Raw genomic sequence first — 16,867 nt, 5'->3', positions numbered from 1 at the left:
GTGTAGTTTTCAAAAGATTTAGTGTAATTTGGGAGTCTAAGCTACTGAACAGACTGAACATTTTGTGTCTTTATTTGTGTTGCAATTCCATGAGAGCTATCATATGTTCCAAGGGACTTTGGACTAACCACCGAATAACTAGATTTTTCAGTAAGCAAAATATCGTATTTAGTGTCGCCTTCAAGGACACACGATACGCCAGATCTATACCCTAAGGTAAGTCAGATCAGTTAATATTAAAATACACACTGGAAAGTACTGAACCCTCCCAGTGTTGTTCCCTATCTCGTACGAATCTAATATAATAGATTATTTATATTAATAACACTGCCATCATCGTCATTGCTACATTTTCTGTCACTGATATATACAGGGTGGGGCCATAACTATGTTCACTTTGTACATTGCCGTTATTTGTAATAATATGAAAAAATGTTATAGACAAAACTTCAATTTTTTGCACAATGTTTGAAATGTTCGGTGCGAAGGATATGTTCGGTTTGGATATCGTTCAGCATACAAGGGTTGAGCTCTTATCGAATTTTGACGCATTTCTCAATAAATGAGGATCATATCCACTTGCTCTTCAAAAGAAAACTTCATTTTGATGATCACTCAGTTACTTGACTTAGCAATCGACCGAGACTGACTACCGATTCATGTTAATGTTACGAACCTATGAGATTTTTCTATTTCTAGATACACGCGATGTATTGCCTTAAACTAAACAATGTTACAAGACCATTCGTTTATGTAAAAGTGAGGGTATATGAAATAATACAGCATGTGCTAGAATAAGTTCACAAACGATAAGACATGCACGTGATGCAGCGATACGAAGATTGCAACTTTGCATTGACGCAAATGGTCACCACTTCGAGCATCTCCTGTAATGTAAGAAAGTTTATTTTACTACCACATTTGACCTTGCATGACCTTCAATGATAGCCCGCTGAAGTCGTCTCAACAGTGGCTATCACATCGCGATAAAAAAAACATAGCGTTCCGTTAAAAAAAATAGAGATGACCTTGAAACCTTCTCTACGCCTTTACTTACGCAGAAAATGTTGTGTCACAATATGCCCCCCTCTATACCGTGTAAGTTTTGTACATAACATTTTTTCATATTATTACAAATAACGGCAATATTCAAAGTGGACATAGTTATTGTCCCACCCTCTATAGTTAGGTGTGTTATACCTGCACTGTTATACTACATAAGATTCATTTTATAATTTTGACTTGTTTGTCTTCATTTTATTGTAATAGTAAGAAATCAGTTATTACTTCCACGGCGAGGTAATATTGAATTTACCTAAATACGTCCCTGTGTACTGTAAGTCTTGTTTTATAATATATTATTTAAATCAATCTCCACGAATATCTTCGAAACCGTTGATGATATAGAAAAAAGTTTGAGATAATCATTGAATGGTTTTGAGGGGGTAAATAACGTAATGTCAGGTGTCAGTATGTTGTTTTTTCATAAGTGGACGCGTAGAGGCCCTATAACGATCAAATTTGCTTTTTCCTTAATGGAATCATATTTTCTAATGCATTAATCGATGTAGTTCGTCATTCCTTGTTAAAAAAAAAATCAAGCTATTTATGCCAAAAACCATCTACTATCTTATGCCTATATGGATGGTCAGTTAACAAACTTTGAAAGAAATGCTAGAAAGGGTTGATAAGGTCATTTAGAGACCGAGTAAATCTCTAAATTCTGGCTGAAGGACGTACTTTTAAACATCAATTTAAGAAGGTAAACATGGTGTTTTTTCACACTTATGATTTTGGTAATGTAGTTGAGTGTTAGGTGCACGAGCAAGTACCAATAACATTTATTCCTCTTCTTTTAACACTCGTCACCATTTTTAAATAGAAAATGGGCAAGAAGATGTTCCGAATTTAAACTATGTTACTAATTGATTAAAAAAAAGTAATGGATTATCTATTTATATACCTAATAAATGCAATTCTTTTAACGACTACATAATAAGATAGGCTGTAATTCTAACGAGTACACAGTATACATACGTATATAGTTCAAAGGCACATTCGATTATTTCTTATATCTGCGTTTAATAAGGAAATCGATAGGAGAAAATATCATATAATTCATTCATATGTAGCTATCATTCTCAATTTACTACACTTTCTTCTTATTGTACTTGTACCACTTTAATCTGTAAGTCCATATTTTCTTATAGCAAGTAAAATTAATTTCTTTTCTATCAAATATATAATTACGTACGTTTTTGAGTGGTAATATATTTCTCAGTAACATGTACTTACGCATAATTGGTGAATATATAATTTTTTCAAACTCAGTCAGTAATTTTGTCACGGATTTATGCAAAAAACGATAAAATGATAAAAATACCTTCTAGACACTATTATCATTAACTATATAAATCCAAATGGGTTGCATCAGTTATTGTTACAATAGATATTGAATTCAGTTCTCCTCATTAGATGTTATTTTCCTCAAATATTTCAAAAATGTGATTATTAGCACATTATGAATATGATTCAAGAAAAAGGAGTAGGTAATATTGTAATTCTGTACTCACGTTATGCCTTGGTGACCAAGAATTGCACATAATGGAAGCATCCTCCAATATACGACTCTGTAACAGAAAAATTTCCATTTTTAAGTGTTTCACTTTCTTCGATACTTTTCTATATTTTTCATTTCAAATTTCTTGGCAAAATAAAATTTTACAAAAGGTACTTTAACGCATTCGTCATATTTTCCTACACTTCTTTTTTCAATATATTTATCTAATAAATAAATTCAATTTATTGTATAATTATTTTGCTTGAAATTTTCATGAGTACATCCAACGGATGTTTGTTCCATGTCCAGTTTATCTTCGAATGTCCTACGTTCATTTTGGAGATCTCTAGGATGTTTGTAAGACTTAAATTTCGGACGTTCCAGAAACGTCCGTCCCGAAAGTCCTATAATTTTTACCCAGTTTTTCAAATACTGAAATAAATGTTAAACCGAATATGAATTTGGCATAAATTTCAGTAACTCCGAGACCAAGTGGTAGGAGGTCTTTCCCTTAAATCATTTTTTCCCCTAGTGGTAGCCGAGTTTGCTCATGCGGGTACCGAACGGCCGAAACGTACGTTCTTCGTATTTGAAAAACATTATAGCACAATTATAAATATAAAATCTGTACATGTGTATATTATGCATACACAGGAATAGATCGATGAATTTGTGTTTATTGCTGTATACATTGTGTAAAGATTATTATGTTGAAGATTGTTATTTATTTACGTTATCTTGGATGTTCTAGAAAATAGCAATTTATTTTAATATTATACTATAGAATAAATTAGTCATTACACCAAGACGAAGAAAATAAAAACTTTTCATCAGATCTTTATCTCTAATTGAATGAGCTTGCAAGAAGTGATTCCATTAAATTATTTTTAGAATAAACGTGGCATCGTTGACTACGCATTGACTTCAGATGTCCTGTCGTTTATGCACATTAATTCTATAATCGAAAATTATTTAACTGAAGAATGTAAATGAAATGAGATGAAAATTTGGTTCTTTATAATAAATACAAATTACTTCAATGTATTTTCATTGTTTTTAGTACCAGGTGTTTAACATTCTTTGTTAGTGTATCGCAATTTTATAATTACTAAAACTGGGGTACATTATTACAATATAATGAAATCGACACGGGAATTGCGAATATTTATGAAACTTAACTCGAAATATGAACATAAATAAAATTACGGAAATAGTGATTATATGAATCACAGAGTTTCCAACTCTGTTCTTTGTTTCCGATGCATCGGTGGCAATTTTGTTATAATTCGGAAATTTACGGCATTATGGTTTTCGGCGAATGGTCGTCTCCTGAAGGAGGTATAATCTTGAGTTTTTCCGAGTCCCGTGGCGATGGAAAAAATACATACCACAAGGTTTAGGGAACTTATAGCCACATAATTATGTCCTCAAAATAATAGCGCTGGTATTATGTATCGGAGTATATCACACAATTTGATAGTTAGAAGAAAATCTACAAGAAAAACAATTAGATGAATGTGTGTTTTTTGTTACGAGACAAGTAGGCAAACTCTAGATCAATAAACAGCTAAAAGAAATGTAAAAAAACTGGAACTTATTGCCTTACTAAGCCCTGAAATGCCATAACTTTGCTTAACTTCTTTCGAAGAATATCATAAAATAGAACTGTAACATTATATATATTTTTACGTTTAAATTACTTACAAGCACTTCTATATAGTTTTATGTGCTGTTATTATTAAATACTTTTCTTAGTATTAAAAACTCTTGCGAATTATTTGTAAAGTCCAGCTAATTAGGCGAAGAGAAGTGTCAACTTAGACGGGGCCCTTGCCGTATCTTATCCATTACATCATCTACATGCGGGTGACGCACAGTGGGCCAGATTGAACAGTTATCTGTTGATTTGCCAAAAAATCAATTTCCTCATATCGATGTTTAACGAATGTATATTGCTTTCTAAATGTGTATCACATTCGAAAACGTTAAAAGTAATGAGATATATTAAAAATTGTAGTTAAAACAAGCATTTAAAGATCAGACTTTTATAAATACCATTTCTCACCGAAAAAATTACTTTTTTTTGTATTGATGCCTCGGATAACCTATCAAATATTATGTGCCCATGTTTTCTGTTTATGAATAGTATATGTCTATATTGAGAAGGCACCTGGATTAAAAAGTTATTGTTCATAATTTGTTTAAAACAATAATACTAAGTGAAGTAAAGAGAATCGTTGAAGTTTTTCATCTTTGACAGGGGTATCTTTAAAGTTTTATAGAGTTATGCGTTCTATCAAAGTGGAATATCTTCAGGTGTTGTTTCTCTATAAAATCATGCAAGATTCATTTCCCCCATCGTCCCACCCCATAAGTTATTATTGTTTAAAGCGTTGCGTGACTCGCACTTCAGCGGCGAGTCGCGTTGCACGAGACCCGGTGCAGACCACTACTTACACAGATTAATGTTAAAAGAAGACTTCCAAGACGATGATGATTCATTATAGATAACAAATTTTAGATACATAAATTAATACATTATAAAGCTCTAGTAAAAAGTTGATTATCTTTGTTAATAAGAATAATTGCATAGATTCTTCTTTATTAATAGACAAATAATAAATAAAAGTTTATTAATAAAGAATAATAAAAATGGCAATGCTTTTTTTCTTTCTAAGCCGAAAATTCGTATGGTTAATTTATTATATTCACTAATTTGTTAAAATATAACATTTATTCTTGTTTGAATATTTTAAATTTTTTCAAGAAGAAAAGAATCACATATTCTTCTTGTCTGATTAAATGTAAGAAAATTCATTGATTTAAGAATCATGGATTACTCTATTTGTTTGAAAAGCTTGAACAGCTAGTTTTCAATTATAATTCATTATTCACACGTCATCACGATTTTTGAGGCATTTTCGATACTCTGACAAAAAAATGTTTCCAACAAAGATTAATCATCACTTCTTGTTCTACAAATTCCAATATAAAAAATTAAAAAAAATTTTGTTTAAATAAAAAATAAGGTTACCTTGATTTTTTTATGGTCACTATATATTTTTTACTTAATAATATTATAGCTGACGTCACGACGAATTCAACGACCTATATATATTTTGAAATAACGTTAAAGCAGTTGTGAACAGCTAATTCTTCGATCTGGCCCACTGTGTGACGTGGTGTTCAACGTATCAAGTGTTCAATACCAGTTATGTTTTCGGAATAGATTATTGATTTTATATGATTCTATAAATATATACCAAGAGGCGTTACGTCTGGTCATGGCGGTAGCCAAGGTATTGTTCTGTCACATTCTATTGTATATTTCGTCAATGTACAGCGTACATTTGTAAAATCGATTTTTCCGAACACAAACATAATTTTAAAAAACTTTATTCTTTATTCTTGATTTTATTTCATGACATCCTGTGTACTCTGTTGCAAATAACGCAAATAACACTGCATCGAGTATTCGAGGGAATTGAAATTCATTTCGGTGATATGGTTGCACTTTGTTACTGTTATAGAACATAATCGTTTCAGTTTTTAGAATCCGTGGCACTCAAAATTATTCTGTGTAAGTATCTTTAAATCGTGTTGCAATGAAGAGCAATGAACCTGCCATCGTTTGTGAAATAAATTTGTAAAATGTCCTAGACTGTCATGAGCAGTAATGATAATAAACCTTCACTTTCAACTATCTGCGAATATATATTACAGGCGTATAAATCTCTTAATATTGCTAATGTTATTGTATGTACTAATATCTTCAAATAATGTACATGTTCCATCACTTTCAAGGCATTTAAATGTGTGTAAAGAGTCTCTGATTCACATCTTTGTATCTAAATTTTAAATAACCTTTGTTTCATGTCTAATACTTGTGTTCCTTCTTCATAAAACCATAGATTCCCTTTAACGTGTAAACAGTGTTTATTAACATTTTATTAATAGTCGATAGGGAGAGACATTATGCGATGTTAGCTTAAATCGAGGGTCAGTTAACGGTGTAGTTAAGGAGTGGGTAATCTGATAATTGTTCTTGGGGACGAGATTATACGGAACAATTAGTGATGGGATCAAGTTCAATACGTACTCACGAATCCAAGTCGTTTCCAGTACAAAAGTTTCACTTCAGGGATTCGATTACTACTTAAAAAAGTCGATGTTTTATTTTTCATATGTACAAAGTAAATACTTGGATTATACAAGCTGGTTTTGAAATCCCACGAGTACTTGTAGAGTTAGAGAATGCACTTAATGAGAAAATCCATGTGAAAATAGGGTTTAAGTTATAATTTCGCTGATTTTGAAAATGTTTAAAAGATGCCGATCCTCAAATTTTGAAATTATCACCGATTTTTACGAAAACTAGCTTTGCGAAAGAATATTTATCTCTGCAATTATTAAAGATACGAACTTGACCTTTATTTCATTTTAATTGTAAAGGATCATTTTTTGTAACTAATATATGATGGTATGGATAACATTATTCCAAACAATAAGAGTATGTGAATATTATGAGATAGCGTTAAACGCCTCAACTCTGTGATTCTTTCTCAGCGTTCTCACTCACGCCCCTGCATTCGCCACGGCCTAGCATCCTACTACAGATTACAAGGGAGCTTCGGGAGACCCAGCTCCCCTAATGTGAGACAACCTCGCGAGGCCAGGCCTCGAGGTAAATCTCACCGTGTATGGAAACGGATAGATAAAATCGGAATACATAATACACACAGCTCTGTTTTTGTACGATAGATAGTATCTGTTAGATACGTTCCCGAAAGAATGCATGTAAAAAAAATTCGTGTGAACAAATAATATACTATATCTATGGGAAAATAGAACATTGGTTCCAGACCTAAAAAATCAGCAAAAATAATACAATAAACCATATAAAAATTCATGTTAAAATCTTACCATTTTCACGTGTTTGCAGTTTTTATTTTATAAAAATTGCACATGCATATAGAAATATATTATATAAAGTACATTATTTGAAGGGAACAAAAATGTCTTGGTTATCGTCTTCTTGCTTCAGTAGTGAAATTCTTTCTGTGATCTCTTTAACAAAATGAGCACTAGTCTCCGGTGATGCCAATGTTTCAATCGCTTTAGGAACGACTCCAGTTATTAATCGTTGTGTTCGTATTTTGGCTAGGCCATTATACAGAGTGTCTCAGCTAATTTGATCACCTCGAATAATGACGTAACGGTACACTTTATGAAAATTTTGAGTCCTGCAATTTAAATGGTATCGAGGGATACATCTTAATTAAAAATTAATTTGGAAATTTCTCGTTAAATATTAGGTTTAGGACGTATGAAGATCAACACATTTTTACTCAGAATTTGATACTCTACCGATCTATGGTACAAAAAATAGGTCATTCCGTTAAAAAGAATCAAGGTGACCTTGAAATCTCCGAAATGCGTCCACTCGCAAAAAAAGCATATAACTTATAAGATATGCCCCCTGATGCCGTTTAAGAGCTCGTTCCTCATTAGAATTATATTTAACAAAATGATTACGTAATTTATTTGCCAGTTCAAGACTTTCATTCAAGATCTTCCATCAAAAATTGTTTCTTAGAATTTGAGTCGATTGTGTTAAATCCATGCAGATCGTGTAAAAAGAGAGCGAAACTTCCTCTCTAATTCGTGTAAAATCAGAATCGTGTTTAAAGAATTGTGTAAAAACAGAACTGGGTGTACTTAATTATTAACATTGAAGTTTGCAATACTTTTCTCAAATCGTAAAGAGTAACCGAAAATAAAGTAATAATCTACGTGGCGAAGTATTTTCCTTCGGACAGTGCATACCGGTGTCGTTTACCTGTCAACAAGACTTAATATTCATCCGGTCTGCATATTTTATTCTCAGCAATCGTGTGATATGTATATTTAAAACGCGCCACTAAGATTGACAGAATCGGGACATTCCGGCGTCGCGACGTCGGCGTCACGAATTAAATGAGTCATTTTAGGATTCGCGCGGAACTAGGTAATTCAATATCGTTCTCATTAAAGTGTCGGTCAATTCTGTGTTCGATTGGTACCTACCGATGACAGTGATACGAATCTCGGCTAATATAAGCGCTTCATATCTATATTACTCTCCGTAAATTATACATACTTTTCGGTCTGTGTATTCAAATATGTAAGACCGTAATAATATGTAAAACCGTGCACCACGTGAGTCTTTATGAAAAAAAAGGAAAAACATATAGAATTAGATTTTGTCGTTCTTAGCTTAGTTTTCGAGAAAATCGAGTTTGAATATTTGTTACATATGCGTGCAGTTGACTAGAACTTGGCTAGCGCGTCTGGTTGTGGTAGAACCGGGTAGGGGGTAATTCTACCTGAAAAATACTGTGAAAATATAGAAAAAATGTTTTTCATCTAAGATATCGTTTTCAAAAAAATTGGCTTTGAAGATCTGCCAGATACGCGTGCAATTGAATAGGACTTGGCTAGCGCGTCGGTCGTTGCATTCTGTTTCTACTTACTACTATGACGAATACACACGCGTGTCAGGTTAATTTCAAATTCGATTTTCTCAAAAACTAAGCCGAGAATGACAAAATCTTATTGTTTGCATTTTTCTTATTTTCTTATAAGGAATCACGTGGTGTCCGCTTTTACATATTATTCGGCTGGACCCTGTATGATAGCATAACTTATATGTACCCTCGCGAGCAAACTCGGTTTCCGCTAGGGGAAAAAGTGGTGTAAGAGTAGGGGCCTTCTACCATTTGGTATCGGGAACTATTGAAATGTATGCCAAATTGACATTCGGTTTAACATTTATTTCAGTACCTGAAATAAATTTTGCCAAATGGTAGGAAGCTCTTTTTTTACGCCACTTTTTCCCCTAGTGGAACCCGAGTTTGCTCGCGAGTGTACACCCACGGGCATACTCGGTTTCCGCTAGGGGAAAAAGTGGCGTAAAAATAAGGTCCTCTTATCACTTGGTAAATTTAAATCAAGTACTGAAATAAATGTTACAATGCATGTTAATTTGCCGTAAATTTCAGAAACTTCCAAAACCGAATGGTAGGAGGCCCTATCCCTATGTCACTTTTTTCCCTAGCGGAAGCCTAGTTTGTTCACGAGCATAACGCATAACTTTATGAACACAAACAGTGTAAAAGAAACTTATGATCATGAAATAAATATTCGCAGTAGTAGATTAATATAATGACTATACAGGGTGTAACAAAAATGTTGGAGGACTCGGAAATGGGAGACTCGTGAGGTGATTTGAAACAAGTTTTTTCTTAGCAAAAATGCTATCCGAAACTTTATTAACAAGATATTAACGAAAAACTCCGACCAATTAGAGCGCGAGTCTGCCGACCGAGTTCCCGCGGTAACGTTGACTACGCACTGTGATTGGTTACCGCGGGAGCTCGGCTGGCAGACTCGCGCTCTGATTGGTCAGAGTTTTTCGTTAATATCTCGTTAGAAAAGCCTCGGATAACATTTTTGCTAAGGAAAAACTTGTTGCACATCACTTCACGAGTCTCCCATTTCCGGGTCCTGCAACATTTTTGTTACACCCTGTATGTATACATTTCATACGCTACTTCTGCTATAGAAGTATTCACAAAATTAATTAATAGAAAATAATATCCCATTTTATGTACGGTTCAACAGTGATAAATTTGTTGGCTCATAAAAGAAGTTAAACACAATATTACCTTATTACGTAAAGCTAAATGTCGGTACCTACTGTATCTATTTAGAAAACATAATTAATAGTAATAATTGCATAGCTTTGACTGAAAATAGGAAAAATGTATTTTTGTGCTTGCAGTAGTAATCAAAGTTTTAGTGAGTTGCACGCGGTTTTTATACTTTATCAAAATGAATTTTCTCAAAAATCAATGTCCCTATAAGAAGTTCACTTTGTTAACCTGTGTTCACCATCGTACAGGGTCTTTCGTTAAGGTGGTTTATTAAAAAATTTTGTTACGGTTTTTAATACGGTAATTATATATGAAACACAATATTCCATAAATGCTTACCACGAGTTTATCCACAGACTATCATTCTTTCATCAAAATTTTCTGTAACATTTTCGCATAATTGCATCTCGATGCATTCAATTACTTTTCGGATTTGGTGTTTGCGCTATTCGGTTGTTTTATTGAAGTACATTATTCGCGTAGATCTTTTCTTACACGTAGCCCCACAGGAAGAGGTCCAACGGTGTCAGATGGCATAACTTGGTGGTCAATTGGCATCGCCATTCCTTGAAATTACCTGCATTAGTTCTTGAGTCATTTGGATGTTATACGCTTATAAGGATAAATCCTTTCTTATAATTCGCCATGTGGTGATCTCAGGAAGGCGTATTTGTTGCGAACGTTCTGAAACTGATGTTGTCGAATTTTCTGCTATACTTTCAGAAACTAATGCATTGTTTTCTGAAGAACGACCTTGTCGAAGACATTTTTGCGTCAGAGTGATCATTACCGAACCAGTTGTTTCAAACTTTTTCACTACGCTGCGAATCAATCGTGTCAAGGATCATTAAAATCAGGATGTATTTGAGATGTATTTCTCTTGGTACGAGAATTTTCAGAATAAAATTGCACTACATGAATATATTGTCCACTGTATACAACTCCATTGTGCCAATATTTATAGATGATAGGTTTAAAAAAAATTAACATTCAGTTTTGAAATTGAGAGACACAACTTCCGAAAAGAATCCCAAATGAAATATCCTGTATTATCTGTGTGTATTACTTCATGGGAATAGGAAGACTAAACACGGTTAAAATGTTTGCTCTTATCTACTATTCATCAGGGAACAGAGCGGTTGTGGTTCAACAAAATCGATTTTATTGCGGTATCGGATACGCATAGCAGTTCGTTATTTCGTTGCTTATATTCGAAACATTGTTTTATCCATCGACAGATGGAAAATCGAAAATTGCAGCTCGCTAATTATTCAGGTAAGCGTACTCGCCAAAACGATGGATCTGTATGTATTCGTACATTTGCTATCCCAAGGATGAAAATATTATTTCGTCAATTTTCAACGATGTATCAATGCAGCTCTGTTCCCATACAACGCTTGCATCTCTAACCCTCGCAGTCATGTGCGCCAGTACACATATACAGGGTGAACCATGAATCGTGATCAGTAGAGATTACTCTGTTATTAGCAGTCCGATCGAAAACGTTATTATTAGGTACAGCATGGTTTCAAGAGAACTTTAACGTGATTATAGCAAATTTTTTGTCAACTCTTTTTTTTCACGATTTTTTACAAATACACCTATAATTTTTTTAGACCTATCTGTTAGAGGATTACAAGATGAATTCGGTAAGTATCATAACATAACATGTGTTACTTTTGTTTTCATCTGGGTCGAGAAAAGATTAATGAAATATTCGAACTGTAATATTACAAAGAGTATCGTATGCTACGTCATTGTACGCGTTCCGATGTTCACCTCTTGCCTACTGTTTGTAAACATTTCGTTCTGTACATTGGAACACATCTAATGATACCAGTGATCACGATTCGTGGTTCACCCTGTATACATGTGTGTGTGTAAACTGATTGTATATGCTTTGCTGCAACCTTCACACAGTACATCGAGTGTCAATACAAAGCTTCGATGACATCGAAGATGTGTACTTACACACACACACCATAGACACACGCGCATGCACACGCGCACGCAAATACACACGGTCACAGTGTGTGTATTCGTAAATTAGCCATTGTAGAGCATCGGTAAAATCAACGTGGCTACTTCTTTGAATATTTCATGCGTGACTCATGAATTCAGTATAGAAGTGAGGTATCATAGTTAAATGGAATTGTCTTTAATTTATTCATTTTTTTTGTAAATGGTAAAATGTAATCAACACCAGTCTATTTAACCCTTTCGAACTCAAGGTAACGATTTATCGTTATCGCTTTTTATTGCCCGCTGTCGCCGAATTGTAATTGAATAAATCATAAATAAACAAGCCTTTTCGAAAATGTAAATATTTCAGTGTTTTTGTTATAAAAATCGTCAGAGCTTTTTAATAGGTGCTCCCTAATAATTACTGATCATTAAGTGGTTAATATGGTAAATTTCGGGTCCGTGTTGTCTGGATTTTTGCAAGTGGCAGAAAATGAAGGTAGCGGAACAGTGGAAAATATGAGGAATATTGCATAATTAAATAATATTACTGACATAGAAGGTGTATTAAAATTCGTGCGAGAACAAATTGAAAATACATGTAGACGAACATTCGGCTTGGATATACCTAGTGTTATTTCAGTATTATTATAATTAATGCGACTTGTGTTAATGTTTATGAACATTAACAGTGATAAGGTATTATTTCAGTCATTATGTATGCAGGAATTGTTAACTCGTAGAATAAATACAGATGATGTGTGTATACATATGGGCCGCTTTTTTTTGAAGTGCTATAAGTCCATTTTTGGAAAGAAATGAGTTAATGGTAGTTTTAGTGAGACATAGATGTCCTCTTTTTTACATTTGTAATAACACAGTTAATGGTGTACAATCTCCTCATAAATTAATCAAAAGACGTTTAACTGTAAAATGTCATAGCAAGAATGATTTTTTTGAAAGTGGAATGAGTCCACTCGCAATAATCAATAATTAACACAACTTTCTAATCATATTCATTATTAATTATTACGACTTCAGTGTGCACTTTAAAGCCTTTATAGCAGATAATAGCTAATGCTTGAAAACACAACGTCATAAATAAGATGACGGTGTATTGCTCAGATGAAGTTGATATTATTATTAAGTTAGTTTAATTTAAAGTTCTTGATTTATTTGGAAAACGTGGAACGCCTAAAAATTTTCGCAAAATTACTATTTTACCTCTGTAGACAACTTCAAGACTTATAACAAGAGAGAAATATAATGATATGATGAATTTACTACCTTACATATCTCCTATTTATTATAAATACCTCACTATGCTAAGTGTAAATGAAAAATAAGATTGAAATATGAATGAATTTGTTATTATTAGTTATCTTAACGAAGTAATTGACTTTTCATTGTTGTTTATTTATAAATTTATATATATAATATAACTGAAAATATTTTTTAATAAACTCGATTTTTTGTTTACTCACACGTCTTTATTTTAATTCTCATTTTTTACATTAAAAAAAAATACATTTCAGGAAAGCTAACTTCCATTAAAATATAAATTTAAAATTGCTATTGTTCATATTTTTCATAATTTGTTATTATTGAAAGTGGTATAAGTACATTTGTAGCTAAAAAATTTTTTACTTTCTTCAACAGTTTTATTAATTGTTATTACATAATAAAATTCAACAAGTTCCTAGTTTTAAAAATATTATCCAAATTTGTTAACGTTTGCCAATATTTTGTAGTTGATTCAAATCAAATCCCCTAAAAAATCTCAATGTATGAATAAATGGACTTATACCACTTTCAAAAACAACGGTTCATATGTACCTGTCGACTGTTAAGAGATAACGACAAGTAGTCGTCTTTGAAAACAAACAGTTTGCAAATGTATTCTCGCGTTATCCTCTAATAAATGATATAAATTAGTGTTTTACGTTAATTCATCAGTAAATTGTCATTTCGAACTAGATTGTACATGCACGGCCGTTACAATATTTAATCAGCATAGTCAATTTGTCAGAATTTCGAGTATACAATTCTGAGTTTCCTGATTTCGATCAATTTTTGGCAGACTCAATGATGAATTACTGAACTATATTAGTCATATCATTCATATTTCGCGACAGTTAAATGTGTAGTAGCAATTATTAACTTGTCATCGGAAGAATAAGCTTATCCTGTGCAAGGAAATTTCAAATATAATCCTTCTAAAAGATTCTATCTTAAAGTAGACTTCCTTAACATATAATTTATGACATAAATTGGGTTATACTGACAGGATAAAAGTGTATAGAATCTTTTGAGGTAATAAATAATTATAAAAATGAAAACTATTATTTCGTCTTTCGCATTCATTAGAGAAATAAGGATCAAATGTAAGAAATTTTTTTTTGCCAAGCATGAAATTTAATAAATTTTTATAAATCATTTATGAAGTCTCTTTAAAAGTACTAATTTACTACTTCTATTTTTTAACTCTGCGTGGAAGGAATGAAATACGTGTTCATTTTTTGCCATAGAAGGTGCAGTAGTTGTTTCCATTATGCATGGTTTTCATGTTGCCCATACTGCATATTTCTATCTACCTTCCGTTTATGGAACTGCTCTAAATCGTGTTTCCAAGTTATTCAAGAATGATTCGAACTCCAATTTTCGGTATGTCAAACACAAGGTCGTCAATCGGTTTATTTATTGTACAAATGGCTGATAGTCAAGAACACCAGGCAGACAAGACCTTCAGGAATAAAAGTTAAAATTCATGTATATTTCTTATCGTGTTTAAGAAAATGTTGTACATATATTTGCACGAAATTTTAATGAAAACGAATGACAACCCCATTATTTGGTTGCAGGTGAAAGCTGTGTACCTTGTTACATATTATATGATTGATAGACTGAAAACATGGGTAATTATTGTAATAAGAAAAGTAATTTGGGAATTTATTTGAATGGTAGTAATAATAGTTCCTTTAATACGTCCTTATTATACTTACTGCAACTACTTGAACAGAAATAAAATAAAAGGAAGAAACAATATTTATACGAGCAATATGCAGTGCGGAAGTTAAGTGTAAAGGGCGAAGTTCTGCATACACTATGTAAACTGTTATTGTAATAAACCCTAAAGGCAGCCGTTCATTTGAGAGTTTCTCACGCGAGTTGTGCTCGAGAGTACACTAAACCCCAAATAAGACCATATCTGTTTCGCGCAGCTGGAATGAGCACCAGAGATCTCTCTGTAACATGGGCGATAGAATTTGTCATATACCGGGTGACATAATGAAGTATTTCTCAAGATATGAATACTTATGAACTGGCACGTTTGTGCTTCACAGTCACTCGATGTATGATGCTACACGAGGCATAATGATGCTTAATTGTTTAAGACGTTGGTAATTAAGGTAACCGAGAGGAATATGCGCAAACAAGACCGACATTCGTCATTTCGTAGTTATGGTCTTATTTTGCGTTTAGTGTACTATCACGATGTGTATCCATTTGAGAGCAACTTGTAGAATTTTTACTCTCAGATAGTCGTTATAAACGCTCGCTGAAAGTTTACTGTCTGACAGAACTCTCAGAATCGTATCCACTAGACTCTCGTGTGTAGCGACTAGAGATTTGTCCCTTTCCATCTGTTCTGCAGTTGGTTTTGAACTAAGTGTGACGTGAGATAGCGATTATGGACGTGATAATCCGTAAATTGTGTATTCTCCGCTGTCTTTCTTCTTTTGAACACTGAAATTTTGCCGCAATTTCTTCTAATATTTTATCTCTCTGTTCTCTGTTACGATATTCGGCACTTTTTGTATTCCATAGTATGGAATTTTTTTTGTAGACACTAATTAAATTACTGATATTGTTTTCACACCAATTTCTCTTGCCGGACATTATGTTTCTCGCGCGACAGTTCTCACGGGAATACGAAATTGTTTTGTTTTCGGCGAGCGACTGTCGGATATAATATTATTGACTGTCGCGAGTTGCTCTCGAGAGTAGGTACTTCTCGCAAGTGGATCGTTCAACTGTATGTCAACTGGCTGTGTGTTGTATGTCGTGACAGTACTCTCGACCGCAACTCGCGTAAGAAACTCTCAAATGGACGGCTGCCGTAATAATCAGAAATACGATTGAGAATTTTTTAACATCAACAAAGTGTTACGGAATATCGAAATCTATTATTTCTCGTTTTCACTTCAGTACCAAAGACTTATTATTCTGATAATTATTATTGTCTTATAATTATCGATTATATATTTTGTAACATATACCTTGTTGATATTAACATTATATGGGTAAAATTGGTTTACTTTTAGAACTTCTTGGTTTGAACGTGTACCAAACAGCGCCATTTTCTTCTTTTTGTCTTTTTACAGGCTGATACGATAGTCATTGATACAACAACACATAGCAATCCCAGTGTCCCTATAACTGTCACCTCAAAAATTAAAGTGAAGTAAATCGTCGATGAGTGTTCGAAGGTTCCTCGGCACTGAACATTAAATATTTCATAAACTAATGGTCGTATGCGGTTGAAATAAATCTCATTGGCTTCAGAATTCCAAGCACTATCACAATGCTAAACTTCATAAGAAATTGAAGCGTTACTTCAAACACTCATCGAGGATTCTACTGCAATCTG

At 33.1% G+C, this 16,867-nt stretch overlaps 1 protein-coding gene across 1 annotated transcript in view; it reads right to left on the bottom strand.

Annotated features, from left to right (window-relative positions):
- LOC107187884 (inhibitory POU protein) overlaps positions 1-16,867 on the bottom strand; it is a 128,262-nt gene that overhangs the window by 35,951 nt on the left and 75,444 nt on the right. Inside the window, exon 2 of the mRNA XM_015576111.1 lies at positions 2,574-2,630. Coding sequence (XP_015431597.1) covers positions 2,574-2,630 — 57 coding nt within the window. The remainder of the gene's footprint in view (positions 1-2,573; positions 2,631-16,867) is intronic.

Source organism: Dufourea novaeangliae, unplaced genomic scaffold (genome assembly GCF_001272555.1).
Source record: "Dufourea novaeangliae isolate 0120121106 unplaced genomic scaffold, ASM127255v1 scaffold2, whole genome shotgun sequence".
Taxonomy (NCBI): Eukaryota; Metazoa; Arthropoda; class Insecta; order Hymenoptera; family Halictidae; genus Dufourea; species Dufourea novaeangliae.
The sequence above is the reverse complement of the archived record's forward strand: the minus strand, read 5'-3'. Positions and strand labels throughout refer to the sequence as shown.